The sequence below is a fragment of the Pelodiscus sinensis genome, chromosome 6 (genome assembly GCF_052426305.1).
Source record: "Pelodiscus sinensis isolate ZL-2025 chromosome 6, ASM5242630v1, whole genome shotgun sequence".
NCBI lineage: Eukaryota > Metazoa > Chordata > Testudines > Trionychidae > Pelodiscus > Pelodiscus sinensis.
The window spans coordinates 91,121,319-91,137,238 of NC_143057.1; the positions used below are offsets into that span (position 1 = coordinate 91,121,319).

General features: G+C 41.3%; 1 protein-coding gene across 5 annotated transcripts in view; it reads right to left on the reverse strand.

The window, feature by feature from the left end:
* NLN (neurolysin) overlaps nucleotides 1-15,920 on the reverse strand; it is a 58,906-nt gene that overhangs the window by 34,639 nt on the left and 8,347 nt on the right. For 4 of the 5 annotated variants that reach the window (XM_075932383.2, XM_075932382.2, XM_075932381.2 and 1 more), the window contains 4 exons: nucleotides 13,720-13,976; nucleotides 6,185-6,333; nucleotides 3,351-3,458; nucleotides 676-778 (listed from right to left, as the gene is read on the reverse strand). In XM_075932383.2, coding sequence (XP_075788498.2) covers nucleotides 676-778; nucleotides 3,351-3,458; nucleotides 6,185-6,333; nucleotides 13,720-13,948 — 589 coding nt within the window. In that variant the 5' untranslated portion in view covers nucleotides 13,949-13,976. Of the gene's footprint in view, nucleotides 1-675; nucleotides 779-3,350; nucleotides 3,459-6,184; nucleotides 6,334-10,348; nucleotides 10,582-13,719; nucleotides 13,977-15,920 lie in introns of those variants that run through there. The other variant, XM_075932384.2, reaches the window with a different exon arrangement.

Here is a 15,920-nt window from a genome sequence, read left to right on the forward strand (position 1 = left end):
CCAACCCCACGCCTTCTGCCCCTTCTACTCGGCTCCAGAGCCCAGAGTCTCTCCTGAGCACCGCCCCAGGCTAGCCCTCAGGTTGAAGAGGATGGAGAAGTTGGGCAGCTCTCCAGCTTTGGAGCATGGGAAATGTAGGCAACTTGTGGCCACAGCCTCCTCATCTCCAGAGCATGAGGAAGGTAGACAGTGTGCAACCTCAGCTTGCCTGGCCCCAGCTGGAGCACAGGAGGACTGGAGAAGAACACCAGATGAGCTCGGGTCAGGAGGCCTGGATAGGGTGGAGCCATATCTAATTGTTTGGGAAGGCACAGCCTCTCCTAGCCCACATGATCCACTGCCCCTGGTAACAGTGTTACAGTTTCATTTCCTAGATATGACAATTTAGCCTTATCTAAGGCTATGTCTATACTGCACCTCTCTTCTACAAAAGCTTCTGCAAATTAAGCGCAGATTACCATATTGCCATGCTTCATTTGCATAATTAATTAGGGGCTGTTTTTGCACAAACCCCCTCTTGTGCAAGAGCTGTTCTTCCTCATTTTTTGAATCCACGCTTCATTTGCATAAGCTTTTGCAGAAGCGAAGTGCAGTATAGACATAGCTTAGGAGCTGTGCAAAAGGGATTCCTGAAATTTAACTGCAGTTCTAAAGACAGAAAAATAAAGTACTCACGAAGTTCATCCTTAGAAAACATAAGAAATGTGTTTTCCTCATTGAGGTTTTTATTGAAGTCTATACACAGCTCACTCAATTGTTTCTTCATGGTCTTTATTTCCTAAATTGAATATAAATTGAATTGATCATCAAAAATCAAAATTGTAACTACCTATTGGTGCCTTACATGTAAAAAATATTTTAACTTTCTCTAAGAATTTCTTTTACCCAAAACTTACATGTTAGAAGTATATTTTATTAACTAGAAACGGTTTGGGCATGTAAATCAGTAATTCTAAACCATTTTTCATTTGCAGACCTCTAAAAATTTTTGAATGGTGGTACAGCCCCCTTTGGAAATCTACCGATTGTATATATAGCTGAATTCTGTTTGGTCAGTTTTTAATCTATATCTTTTGTGGACTACTTAAACATAGTCTGTGAACTCCCAGCAGTTCAAGAACCACAGACTAAGAACCACTGATGTTTTTAAATAATGTTCTTAGGTAGTTTTTATGTATTAACACGTAGACTTTTTCAAACCAAAGATAGAGAAACTAAATTTAATTTTAAATAAAATTTGCTGTTGTATTCCAGTGGTAATTGTTGTCCTGAAGATAAGTGGTTGATGGCTCCAAAAGGAGCAGAGATAACAAAAGCTGTGACAAAAAGCTGTCAAAAAGTTAAAAGAGCTCCTAGATTAGTTTGAAACCTTTAAATACACAGCAGAAAGGAAATAACATCTATGAAAGAGAACAGCATTCCAAAATCTTTTCTTAAAGACAAGAAATTGGATAAGCAAAATATTGTCGATATATCAGGCTGACTTCTAGGGTATTCTTGCTCCTCACTACCAAATTTACCTAAATACAGCTTGCATACATTCTAATTCATTTATTTCTGCTGCTGGTGAGATTTTAACAATAGTCAAGATTTTACTTCACTCTACACCATCAACACAGTCTCCTTACATATAGTTTCTAATTAACTTCCAGAGACATCAGGAACCTTAACATAATACAAATATGCATAACAGAAATTTAAGCTACTGTCAGTTGAAAAACAATTGGGAACAATTATCAGGAAAAGGCAGAAGGCCACTTCATGTTCATATGCCTGTGCTGTTAAATAGTGAGACAAGGTGGTTGAGGTAATATCTTTTATTGGCTCAACTTCTCTTGGTTAGAGAGAAAAGCTTTTGAGATTACAAAGAGCTGTTCTTCAATACAGGCAGTCCCCGGGTTACGTACAAGATAGGGACTGTAGGTTTGTTCTTAAGTTGAATCTGTATATAAGTCGGAACTGGCGTCCAGATTCAGCCGCTGCTGAAACTGATCAGTTTCAACAGCGGCTGAATCTGGACGCCAGTTCTGACTTACATACAGATTCAACTTAAGAACCCCAGGGATCCCCAAGTCAGCTGCTGCTGAAACTGATCAGCGGCTGATTCCAGGAAGCCCGGGGCAGGGGCTTCCTGTAGTCAGCCACTGGTCAGTTTCAGCAGCGGCTGACTTGGGGACGCCTGGGGCAGAGCATCTGGGGTGTTGCTGGGTTGGTCCAGTAGCGCCACCGCTCCTCGGTGCTACTGGACCAACCCAGCAGCACCCAAGCTGCTCTGCCCCAGGCGTCCTGATTCAGCCGCTGCTGAAACTGACCAGCAGTGGCTGAATCAGGACGCCTGGGGCAGAGCAGCTGGGGTGCTGCCTGGTTGGTCCAGTAGCGCCCAGAGCGGCGCTACGGGACCAACTGGCAGCGCCCCAGCTGCTGTACCACAGGTGTCTGGAGCAAAGCCGCGGAGCACCGGGGCAGCCCAGACGCGCCGTGGCTGTCCTGCTGCCCTCGGGCTCCGTGGCTTTGCTCTGCTTTGCTCCCCGTCCCCCTGGTCTGCAGACCAGGGGGACGGGGAGCAAAGCGGCGGAACACGCGGGCACCGGACAGCCCAGACGCGTCTGGGCTGTCCGCTGGCCGCGTGCTCTGCAGCTTGGCTCTGCTTTGCCCCCCGTCCCCCTGATCTGCAGACCAGGGGGACGGGGGGGGGGGCAAAGCAGAGCCAAGCCGCGGAGCACGCGGCCAGCGGACAGCCCAGACGCGTCTGGGCTGTCAGCTGACCGCGCGCTCCGCGGCTTGGCTCTGCTTTGCCCCCCCCCCATCCCCCTGGTCTGCAAACGGGGGGCAAAGCAGAGCAAAGCAGAGCCAAGCCGCGGAGCGCGCGGTCAGCTGATAGCCCAGACGCGTCTCTGCTGGAGACCAGGGAGAGGAAGGGCCCCGTTCGTAACTGCGGATCCGACATAAGTCGGATCCGCGTAACTCGGGGACTGCCTGTATTTCAATGCCTATTATAGGATGTCCTATAGACAGGGGGGCCGACAGACTTGCTGGGCTCCTGCACAAGGTGCATGTGGGGAGCCCAGCTCCATTCTCCCAAAAAGGGCAGAGCCTTGGGCAGAGGCAGGGCTGGGGGCAACCAACTCGCAGTGTCACTTGGAGGGTGCCATGCAGACCCTGCCCAGGTCATTAGAGCTGCCCAGAGTGTAATATGCCAGTGGTGATTTAAAGGGTTTGGCACTGCAGCTGTTGCTGCTCCTGTGGTATTGGTGTCAACAGCCCGGAACACAAATATACACTTAAAAAATTCTTCATAGCAGTGAAACCATACTTTCATCATATTATAATTAGAGAAATCCCATACGCACATTCTGTACTTCTTTGGTAAGATGGAGTCCATTCCTTTTTCCCATTTTAATTGACTTCTCTAAGTATCGCTTAGCTTCAGGCTTTAAATATCCTAGATCATGTGTTTGCTGAAATTATATTGAATAGAAAATGATGAGTAGAAAAAACAGGAGTATTTTAATGCATAAAGCAGGGCTACTTAACTTTGGAAGCCCCGGGGGCCACAATGATATAGCACATGCCGAGGGCCACAACTTAAGTGTGGTTGCACATATATGCAAATATATGCAAATAGCTTCTTTCACACTGACGGGCATGAATACAAAGATTAAGGCAAGACTACATAACACACAAGCCCCATTTAAGTCAGTTCTGCTGATATTAATAAAATGCAACATTTACCCGATTTCCACCCATATGACAGCACTTTTAATGAGCAACGACAGTCCAGGAATTTAACTACTAAAACACATATCAACAGAAAACCATTATCTTGACTACTTTTTTGCTTTAGCTTCCACCCAAAGGCCACACGTTGAGCCCCACATAAACCCAACACACACGTATGTTGAGTAGCCCTGGTATAAAGGGATAGGGTTATCTTACTACAATTAAAATTAAGAAGAGTTACAGAATACCATGTCAAATTAGTTAGGCCACGCGTGGGATTTTTCCTTAGGTCACTTTTACCCTATCAACTACCTCGCTTAAAACATACTTATAAACAGAAATATCACAATGGCTGCCTTGAAGAGATCTAATGCTCATCCTGCAAACATTTATGCACATACCTAAGTTCAGGGAGATGAGCAGTTCAACTCCGCTTAAGTAGGCTAATTATTTGATTCAATATCAATAATGGTGTAAGACTTTACAGCAATCATGGATTTAATGTGTTATGGGGTGAATTTTAAACTCCTAATTATTAATGATATTTTATCTCACCCAATGTTTTTCTGATGTTCAAGTTTTGTGAGAGATTATAAACTTGAGTACTTTACATTATTTTTCTGAATCTTTCAGAATTAATGATAATTACTTCTTAATTGTCACTTTGATGATATTTACATAATATAATTTTACATTTCATTTTTGAACAACCATATTATTCTGTATATTGTATGAACAAGTCTTTAAGGAGAACTGAGAAAAAGAGACTATGTGACATATTGAACACTAGAGTAGAAACAAGGATGTGTGGGTGGGGAGGTTTGGTAACATTCTTAAGCATGCCTCTACATGCCAGTGTGTGCAGTTATTAGGCATGACTAGGCTTAATATTATCACTTCATCACACACATTAATATTAGGAATCTATAATAAACACCTATATCGAGGGCTTAGATCACTGGAATAAACGTTTCCTATAGAAGGAGATCTGGAATATACATTTAATACCTAAGTCACAGTGGAATTTTTCCTTAATATTTAGAATATTTTTTATTTAATTAGACATAAAAAACCTTATACATCTTCCTCTACTAATATTTTTTTAAATAAAAGTGATTTAAGGAGTAGTATAAACATGGTAAGAACTTTAACAGATTCAGGACTTGATTACAAAAGTTTCTGTTCGGATCTCAGTGCAAATAGTATCAAGATTTCCAGTTACTATTACAAAAAGCAACTGTACTGAAAGAGACAGCAGAGAAATGACACCAGCAGGCAGTGGCTCTGTGCTTTACAAGTGATGTGGAACAACAATAAGCATAAATACAGGATTCACATTTGGAGCAGGGAAAGATGAAAATGTTAAAGTATAAATGTTAAAGTATAAATAAATACTACATTATTTGCTTACCATTTTAAAATTACTTGACTGAAGAATGGTAAATACAATTTCATACATTTGGGAGAGTAAGAAAAGTGAGACCATCACAGGAAATTTTAATTATTTAGTTTAGTCTGAATTACAAAATTAATAATATACACTTAATTAAAGCAAGTATCAGAGGGGTAGCCGTGTTTGTCTGAATCTGCAAAAACAATGAGAAGTCCTGTGTCACCTTATAGACCAACAGATTTATTGGAGCATAAGCTTTTGTGGGCAAAGACCCACTTCGTCAGATGCATGCATACTCACAAAAGCTTATGCTCCAGTAAATCTGTTAGTCCTGTAAGATCTATAAAGTGCCACAGGACTTTTCATTGTTTAATTAAAATATAACACTTCCGATGATGCTCACTGGGAGTATGATATACTATGAAAACACTTAAAAAGCGGCTCCAACAGCAAACCCAGACAATTTTGTTTAAATCAGCATTACTGACTTTGAGAATAACAAACAAAAAATGCATCCATTACTAACTCTAATGAAATGAAAAATAGTGAATGAGTGTGCACAAAAGCACATCTGGCAGTCAAATACTGAAATGAAAACGGGCACCATTTTCTCTAGATTTCTAGCTAAGAAAGATTTACTTTACACAATATTCTTAGGTTTTTGAAACTAGGGTTGCCAGGTGTCCAGTTTTCACCTAGACAGTTAGGTATTTGTGGTCCCTGTCCGGTAAAAAACCCCACAGAAAATACAAGATTTAAAGGCACAGTTTTTTGCTCAACAACTTTGGTCCCCCCACCCCCTTTTTTTTTGCTCAACCAATTTTTCCCTCCGCCATGTTCGGGGTTTTTTGTGAAAGCATCTGGCAACCCTATTTGAAACACGAGAATTTAAATGAGGTCCTTCATGTAACACATACGCTATAACTCTATTGAGTTGAGGATTTAACAATAGTTGAGATTAACCAAGTCATAGAGATGCTGCTGTACTGATTTTTTCAAATATAAGTTTCATTGCTGGCATCTTACATATTCCTCTATAGGATATCTTTATTAATCTTCTTTGTCATCTACCTGTAAATAAACAATCCTTTGAAACACATCTTCTCTCATGCTCATCTCCACATCAAAATAAGAAAGCCTTTTGTCAGCTTCTGTGCTTGCTGAGCGCACATCTTTTTCGGATGAGACATGCTGTGGGAAATCCAACATGCTTCTTTCCACTAATAAAATAAAAATATATTTTAAAAAAATCACCAAGCACTTACAATGCATTCAGATTATGTCCATTTTTTTCAGAATGAGGAACTTTCTAGGAATACATAAGTCATTTTAGTAAAGGTTCATTCTTTTAGTTTTTACACAAGCTTTCAAAAATCCACAAATATAAACAGATACGTGAAGCAACCACTGATTAATATTTACAGCTAATGAACTGATTACAGGTTATGTAACAAATGAATTATATACATAGCTGCAATTATTATTAGAACAAATGCTGATTTCACTGGTATTATACATTATGAAAGTCTAACTGCCCAGGCAAATGTCCCCACTTTAATTGTTCCATAAGGTCAATTTTGATTAAGTAAAGGTTTTATCTACTACATATTTTGAAGAGTTTGTTTGTTTATGGATTTGTTTGTACAAAATGAAGTCATACTTTGCGGTTACCTACAGATACCAAATTTTGCATAAACTTGAATTAGCCACTTAAATTTTGCCACTTGAATTAGCTGAACGCACTACTTTTTACACTGGAATATTTTGAGTGAAAGGTTTAAATAATTATTTTTTGTTTTTCATCGAAAAAAAGTCATGACTCTTATGATTAGAGTTCATAAAAATACATGCTAACAAAATTAAAATTGGGTCACCTATTCAACTGTCGTTTTAGTGCAAAGAAAATTTATACTCTTATAAATGACAAAATAATTCAAATTATTTACAGAAAGAGTGATGGAAGCTTTATTTGATAGGAGTTACCTTTTTTGGCATTTAGATTTTTTTTGTTATTTACTTTTTAAGAACATATTTGCATATTACTACTAATACAATAAATATTATAAAGAATCAGAATTGATTGCTTGCTATCATTGTCTAAAGATTTTTATGCACCAGCAATTTATTTCAATTTCTTTTTTTATTTTGATTTATTTCGACCAACATTGTATTGAAATTGTTTTGTACACAGACAATTTTATGTAGCAACATCCAGAGTGGGAAATGGAAAAAATCTGTTGACATAAGCAAGACTGAAAAACCACAAACATCGTATATCGGCAAGCTTTAACTGACACCAGTTAATTTTCTTCACTAAGTTTCTGATTCAAATTTACAATGTATGATAATTACTCAGTAAAATGAATAATGTTTGAAGATGAAATCCTACAAATTTAAAACTGTTCTTTTAGTTCCCTTTTGCAAGCACGTGAATAAAAGATTCTATTACATATATTTAATGTCTTGACCTTTCCTGTAAGTATAATCTATGCAAAATGACTTTGCCCGGTCAACAACGAGCCTCACCCTCTAGTATAGATATATTTAAAACACTTGAGTAATTTTATGTTTTGAAACAAGATGAATCGTTTAAAAGTACAGAAAATTGATATTTTAAAATAAACTATTTGTAATGGATGTCATGGATTTTCTCTCTCTAGAATATTGGAAATAGCAAATTTTCAATCTTTATAATTCTCCTTCAAATAATTCAAAAATTGGCACAAGAAAATACAGCTATGACCAACTCCTTTTATTACTAATAATATGAAAACTGTGGGAGATAACGTGCCATTATTTAGGACTAAGATCACAAGGGGAGTAACATAAATTTGAACAGAAATGAAAAATAAGGTAACTAAACTAAACTAAACAAACTAAATTCTCAGCAGTAATGTCACGTGACTTTGTGAATGACAAACATGAACAAAGGTCCTATACTTTAAAAAATAGGTGAAATGACTTAGCTGGATTACTTGATTAAATCTAATGATAGTTTTCCCTTTTAAAAAGTGCTAATATCCTGCATGTTATGCTTTGTTCAAACATTTTACACTAAAGTGTAACAAATGCTTTTTGTCATAGCAGACCGTTCATTTTACTAGCAAATGAAGGTTCTAAAGATTAGTTACAGATTTTAAAATTAACTGAAAAAGCTTTGTGAAAAACCAAGACACTATACACACAGCCAAACACTGTGGTATCTTGTCTCTCTCAAAATTATGGGACGCACATACAAATGTGGTTTGCTCTCTCCTCCAATCTATAGGAACTGAACTTTATTTGTTTTGCTGGGATGGTTCAAATGAAGAGGTAAGTTTTACATTTTACTCTGAAGCTGCTGAAGTTTGTGGGCATCTGAGTCTTTTCTGAGAATGAGTTCCAGGTACATGGGCCAGTTATTGGGAAAGCTCTCTCCCCAGCTCATGAGTGTAATGTTAAAGACTGACAGTTCCAAGGTTCTGGAATGCTTCTGTCTTGGGAGGTCATTATCACATACTATGAGTGGTCCTTCAGGAAAGCGAGAGCAGTCCCACATAGAGCTTTGAAAATTGGGAACCAATGCTTAAATCTGAACTAGCATTCAGCCTCAGGATCAGCCTTCCCCTGTGTGACTAACGAGGGGGTAAGCCTGACCTAGGCGAGCAGGCTTTAAAAGCCACAGGCAGAATGACTATGGGAGTGAAGTGGACAGGGGGCTGCAAACAGGAGAGTTTAAGAGGGAGTTTGAAAGAGGGAGGCCTACTATTGTCAGGAAGACCCGCAACACCTAGGCCAGCACTGCTTCTGTCTCCTCTACCTGTGCCTGTAGCCAGAGCACCTGACCATGGATGCCTCTATCCACATTCTGGTGTGGTTTTGCAGGGACTGTGGCTTGCAATTCCCATTTACTGAAATCTAGGCTGGGAGGACCATCCAATGTGCAAGGTGCCTGCTGGTGAAATCTCTCAGGAAGCAGTTGGGAGAGCTACAGGAGGAGGTGGCTAGGCTGAGGAGCATCTGAATCCACAACAATACTGCTGCTTTTTTTTTTTTTCAATTCTTCTGTAGGAAGAGGTTTTTCCAACATTGGCCTGTCTAGACTGGACCAAATGTCAGAAAAACCCCTTCTTTTAGAACCCCCTTATTCCTTGTGGAAAAAGGAATATAGCGGTGACTGAAAGAGCATGTTTGCTCTTCCACTCAAAAAAGTGGAAGAACAAACGCATCTCTGGATGCAGAAGAGTTTTTCTGAGATATCTCCGGAATCCTGAAAAACTCCTGTAGTCTAGCTGTACCCTCGCTGGGTTGAGACAGGATGTGTAGTCTCTGGGGTGGAAATGAGGGATTTGGGGTGAGAGGTGCAAGCTCTGGGAGGAAATCCAGATGCAGAAGGAAGTGAAGAAGGGGATGCTGGCTCGAGGAGGGGGCTCCAGGCCGGGAAGTGTTGGGGTCAGATTATAGGGTTGGAGTACTAAGCAAGCCACAGGCTTGTGGATGTAAGGGTTCAGGAATTTGGGTTGGGGTATATGATAGGCTCAAATCTAGGGTCTGGGGAAAGGGGGGGAGTGCAGGAGTGTTATGATGCTGTGGCCAGATGGGGGCTTGGCCCCAATTGGGGGTTTGTTGGCCAGGCTTCATTTTTAAATAAAATACTGTGTCAAACACAAAAAGTTTCTGCGTCGTCTTTATTTATGAGACGGGCAGGAAACCTGTTTTGAGTTGGGGTCACTGACCCACAGAAAAGTCAGTTGGAACACACAAGTGAGATGCAAAAAAAACCCCAAACTCCTCTAAACCCAGCCCTCTCCCCCAAGCCTCACTAATGTGGCCCCAACTGTGCTGGTGGGAGCAGGGGACGTGGTACTGGGGAAGGGTGCTAGTGGGTGTTGGGGCAGGGGACAGGGTGCCAGTGGGGGCAGGGTTCTGCGGCTGGGGGCAGGGAGAGGGAACAGAGTGTCGAGAGGGCAGGGGACAGGATTCTGCAGCAGGGGACAGGGTGCCAGTGGGGGTAGAGAGTCCCCTGCACCAACCTCCTCCCAGGATTTCCTCCCAGAGGAGGGAAGCCCTGTTGCACGCCTCCTCCGGGCCAAACTCCCCCCTCCCGCAGAGGAAGGAAGCCCTGTCGCGCGCCTCCGCCAGGGCTAGCATGAGCCTCCTGTGGAGCAGTGAAGCCCCCGTCATGCGCCCCCTCCGGGCCTGACTCCTGTCTCCCGCAGAGAAGGGAAGTCCCAGCGTGCACTTTTCGGGACTCACCCGGTAAGTTCCTGGCACGCCACAGACTTGGGGCAAGGAAGCAGGCAGCGCATTTCCGGACCACCCAGAAGTGACACACAGCTGCAGGACTTCCGTCCACCCTGTGGGAAGCTGCCACTACCTCCGCTGTCGCTCGAGGTAGGTAGTGGGGCTTCTTGGGGGTGGGGGGAAATAGGCGACCCGGAACGCCTCGTGATCGACTGGTCAAGGTCTCATGATTGGTGACCACAATTCTAAGGAATGATAGAAGGGAGAACAGTAAAATAGAGACAATGGATTTCAGGAAGGCAGATTTTGGTAAACTCAGAAAGCTGGTGGGTAAGATTCCATGGGAAGCAAGACTAAGGGGAAAAACAATTGAAAAGAGTTGGCAGTTTTTCAAAGGGACATTATTAAGAGCCCAAAAGCAAGCTATTCCACTGCATAGTATTCCACTTGCATGATCTAAAAATAAAAAATGAGTCATATAAAAAGTGGGAACTAGGACAAATTACAAAGAATGAATATAAGCAAACAATACAGGTATGCAGGGACAAGACTAGAAAGGCAAAGGCACAAAACAAGCTAAACTAGCTACAGACATAAAGGGTAACAAGAAGACTTTCTATAAATATATTAGAAGCAAGAGGAAGACCAAGGACAGGGTAGGCCCATTGCTCACTGAGGAGGGAGAAACAGTAACAGGAAACTTGGAAATGGCAGAGATGCTTAATGACGTCTTTGTTTCTGTCTTCACCAAAAAGTCTGATGAAGAAATGCCTAACATAGTGAATACTAGTGAGAATGGGGTAGGTTTAGAACATAAAATGAAAAAGAACAAGTTAAAAATTACTTGGAAAAGTTAGATGTCTGCAAGTCACCAGGGCCTGATGAAATGCATCCTAGAATACTGAAGGAGCTGATAGAGGAGGTATCTGAGCCTTTAGCTATCATCTTTGAAAAATCATGGAAAATGGGAGAGATTCCAGAAGACTGGAAAAGGGCAAATATAGTGCCCATCTAAAAACAGAGAAATAAGAACAACCCAGGAAACTACAGACTAGTCAGTTTAACTTGTGTTCCAGGAAAGATAATAGAGCCAGTAATTAAGGAATTCATCTGCAAACACCTGCAAGATAATAGGGTTATGTAACTGCCAGCAAGGATTTGTAAACAACAGATCATGTCAAACCAATCTGATAGCTTTCTTTGATAAGATAACAAGTCTTGTGGATAAGGGAGAAGTGGTGGACATGGTGTACCTAGACTTTAGTAAGGCATTTGACAGAGTCTCACATGATCTTCTTTCTTATCAATCAATTAGGCAAGTACAACTTAGATGTGGCTACTATAAGGTGGGTGCATAACTGACTGGATAACCGTTCTCAGAGAGTAATTAATGGTTCATGATCCTGCTGGAAAAGGATAACAAGTGGGGTTTCGCAGGGTCTATTTTGGGACCAGTTCTGTTCAATATCTTCATCAGTGATTTAGATATTGGCATAGAGAGTACGCTTATTAAGTTTGCAGATGATACCAAGCTGGGAGGGATTGCAACTGCTCTGGAGGATAGGGTCATAATTCAAAATGATCTGGACAAACTGGAGAAATGGTCTGAGGTAAATAGGATGAAGTTTAATAAAGACAAATGCAAAGTACTCCACTTAGGAAGGAGAAATCCTTTTCACACATACAGAATGGGAAGTGACAGTCTGGGAAGGAGTACGGCAGAAAGGGATCTAGGAGTTATAGTGGACCACAAGCTAAATATGAGTCAACAGTGTGACGCTGTTGCAAAAAAAGCAAACATGATTCTGGGATGCATTAGGAGGAGTGTTGTGAGCAAGACATAAGAAGTCATTGTGCTCTGCTCTGTGCTGATTAGGCCTCAACTGGAATATTGTGTCCAGTTCTGGGTATTACATTTCAAAAAAGATGTGGAGAAATTGGAGAACGTCCTGAGAAGAGTAAGAAGAATGATGAAAGGTCTAGAAAACATGACCTATGAAGGAACACTGAAAGAATTGGGCTTGTTTAATTTGGAAAGGAGAAGACTGAAGGGACATGCTGATGGTTTTCAGGTATCTAAAAGGGTGTCACAAGCTGGAGAGAGAGAAATTGTTCTCCTTGGCCTCTGAGGATTGGACAAGAAGCAATGGGCTTAAATTGCAGCAAGGGAGGTTTGGGTTGGACATTAGGAAAACATTCCTAACTCTCAGGGTGCTTAAACACTGGAATAAATTTCCTAGGAAGGTTGTGGAGTCACAATCTCTGGAGATATTTAAGAGCAGGTTAGATAGACATCTATCAGAGATGGTCTAAAAAGTTCTGCCATGAGGGTAGGGGACTAGACTTGAAGACCTGTCGAGGTCCCTTCCAGTTCTAGTGTTCTATGATTCTATAAGACCCAGTGAAGAAACAAGTGCACTGGAGTGAAATGTACCCTTCAGTGTCTCTGCCACTGGGTAGCTTACTGCCAGTTCAGAATACAGCAGCAACTTTTTATTTATTTTTAACTTGAGCCTTGTAGTTTTATTCCTCCACCCAGAGAGCTACAGTAATTCAAGCTGAAGGTCATGAATGCATGGATCACTCATCATCACTGTGGCTAAATATGAATTTGACAGGAGGCTGTTTGAGTCAAGATTGGTTCCGGCAGTCTTCCTGCCATCTGTAATGGGAAAGGGGTGTAATAAACATAGGCACAGATTATGTGAAAAGAAGCTGTGAAAAGTGCACAGAAGCTGTGAAAAGTCTTAACAGAAGACGTAAAGGAGTAGATGTCGTCAGTGGAGGAGAAGAAAAGGAGTTCTATGAAATGCTCTCCTTCGTCCACTAGCATCATCTCAGTCACTTGATTTGACTTTAGATACTAGTCTCAGACAGGCCCTCAAATGGCTGAAGTAAAGTGCTCTTTCTGTTTATATTTGAGGGGAAAGTAATTGTAAATCTCGGTATCATATTTGTACTGCAGACATTTTAATCCATACTGTTGCACAGTGCCCTCAAGTGGCTCTGTGCAGTTACTGACAAGAATGAAAGACAGGACAGATCCCTCTGAGACTTCACAGGTGAGGACTTTGAAAGTGAAGGAGCAATGTCCATCATGACTCTTTCGATGCCCTCTGAGAGAAATAAGTGAAGCAATATCAGCATGGTCTCACTCTCCCTTGCCATGTCTCAAAGGTAGGCATAATTTCATGCCTGAGTATAACAAATGCTGTGAAGAGGGCAATATGAATAAATATTGCTTCTGAGAACTATACTTTTTCTAGCCCATGACACAGATCAGATTCACAGGTGGTAACTGCTTTTTCTGAATTACTTCCAGAACTCTGTTGTGTGGACAGGGTGAATTAAGAGAAGGAAGGTATTAGATTCCATGTACTCACCTGTATACTCCACTTCTATATTGGCTAGAGCCTGCACAGTGTTCTCATATGTTACCTTTTCAAAATCAAGCATTCCTACATTGTCATACACTTGCTTTGTTTTTGTGATCAGATCTTCTGTTCTTGTTCTGATTTGCTCTGGTGATAGGTCCCATTTCAAAAAGTTTTGGTCTGATGCTGCATGTGAAGAGGCTTTGGGAGGGGCAGTAATTTCTGTTCCCAACGTCATTCTCAATAAAAACCGTGGGCCACCAGCTCTGAAATTTTAAAAATGAATTTAGGAGATTAAGAATATAATTAAAGCAAAAATTCTATTGTAAATTATTTTTTAAAATAATGTTGCCTTTTTAAACAGTATTTTAGACATAAAAACATATTCCTTTTTAGATCTATCCTTTCTTGTACAGGCCTTAAGCAGTTGTACTTTTAATTAAATAAATCTGTATTTTAATATAATTCAGATATCAGCCTTTATTCCCCCTGGCTCCCAGCCTGACCAAGTGCCATTTGATATGTATGCAAAAATTAGAGATAAAATCTTTTAGTTAAGCAAAATTAGACAAAACAGCTTTTCTTAGTGAGTTGTTATTCAAAACACCAATTACTGAAACTCTATGGAAACAGACAATAGTGTTTTGTATTTTGAGACAAGGAAAGGAGAATATGAAACAAAATCTAGATTACCAGGATAGTAAGTTATATTCAACATAAACAAAATGGCAAAAAACATTTAATTTGGAAGCGTAAATTAAAATGGACAGTTCTGAAGCTTCATGTTTGCTGTGTTCCAGGCCATGAGAGCAAATTACATCATAGTCTCCTGCTTCAAAATGTATTGTCTTAACTGTTGCAGATCTTATATGAGTATTTCATATTGTTTTCCCTCTGATATTGGGGCAGGTATGAAGGTCTCCCATATTTATAAACAACCTTTGTGTTTAGTTAATAACTTCAATTGAGTCAACTGTAGGCATATGCTCAACATCTGATAGGACATCACGCTGGTAAAGGTAGATGCCAGCTCTTGCTAAGTCCTTAGGCCTCAGCTGAGTACCAACAAATTCATTGCTGAAAACCTGTCTGTTTCACCTGTGCATTAGTATATTTAAGATGAATATTGAACCTAACAGAATGTTTACATTTTATTAAATGCGTGCAAATTGCTGCATGCATTAATCTCTCTTATTCTATCTTTATTGCATGCTATAAAGTAATATTTAAGAGTCTCCTTTATAATTGTAAAACTGAAACTGAATCCAGTCAGGACCGATAGTCTTCTAGCTATTAAAATGCCCTATCAAAACTATATGGGCCATTGTGGAACATTACAATACAAAGACTTAATTGCCCTTTCACACACATGAAGAGTATGAAAAGGCTACTGTCCATGTCCCATCCCCTTGAATTCTGTTAGAATAAAAATAGCTTATCAGAACATTTTTCATTTCTCTTTTGAATTGACTGTGTTATGTATAGGAATACTCTCAACTAGACACCCACAACTGACCTGTGCCAACCAATTTAGGCTTGCCAGGCTTGGGCTGTTTCACTGCTGTGTAGAGTTCCAGGTTACGCCTGGAGACGAGTATCTAGGGCAGGAGTGGGCAATAATTTTTGAAGCAGGGGCTACTTTGCAAATTTCGGAAGTGGTCGTGGGCTACTCCATAAGAGGTGGAGCCTCACGTGGAAGGGCGGGGCCAGGAGACTGAGTGCTCTCCCACCCACAGACCCTGATTGGCTGGGGATAGGAGAGCGCATGAACTCTTTGCCCCCTGCCCTGCCAGGGGCGCCCAGCGCCTAAAGAGAACCTCCAGCTGCTTTGAACAGCTAGCGGTTACTACTAGGTGCTGTGTGGGAGGAGACTTCCCATGCTCCCTCTGCCTCCAGGCCAGTCAGGAGGGAGGGAGGAATAGACGGACAGACACACACACATGCAGAGACAGGAAGGAGGAGCGCAGCACCATCAGGAGTGGGGTCAGAAGAAGGCTTTTCTCTTAGCTCGGGAGGCGCCTCGTCTCTCCTTCCCTCCCTGAGCTGTGTCTCCTAGCTTCTGGGAAGGGCCTGGGGGCAAGGGAGCAGACATAGTCTCTGGCTCCCTCCACTCCTCCACACGGTTCCCTTCTGGTGCTGTGTGCAGTTCCTTCTGATGCTGCATGCTCCTGGATGGTGGAGAAAACTTTGTGTATGCTCCCCACACTCCC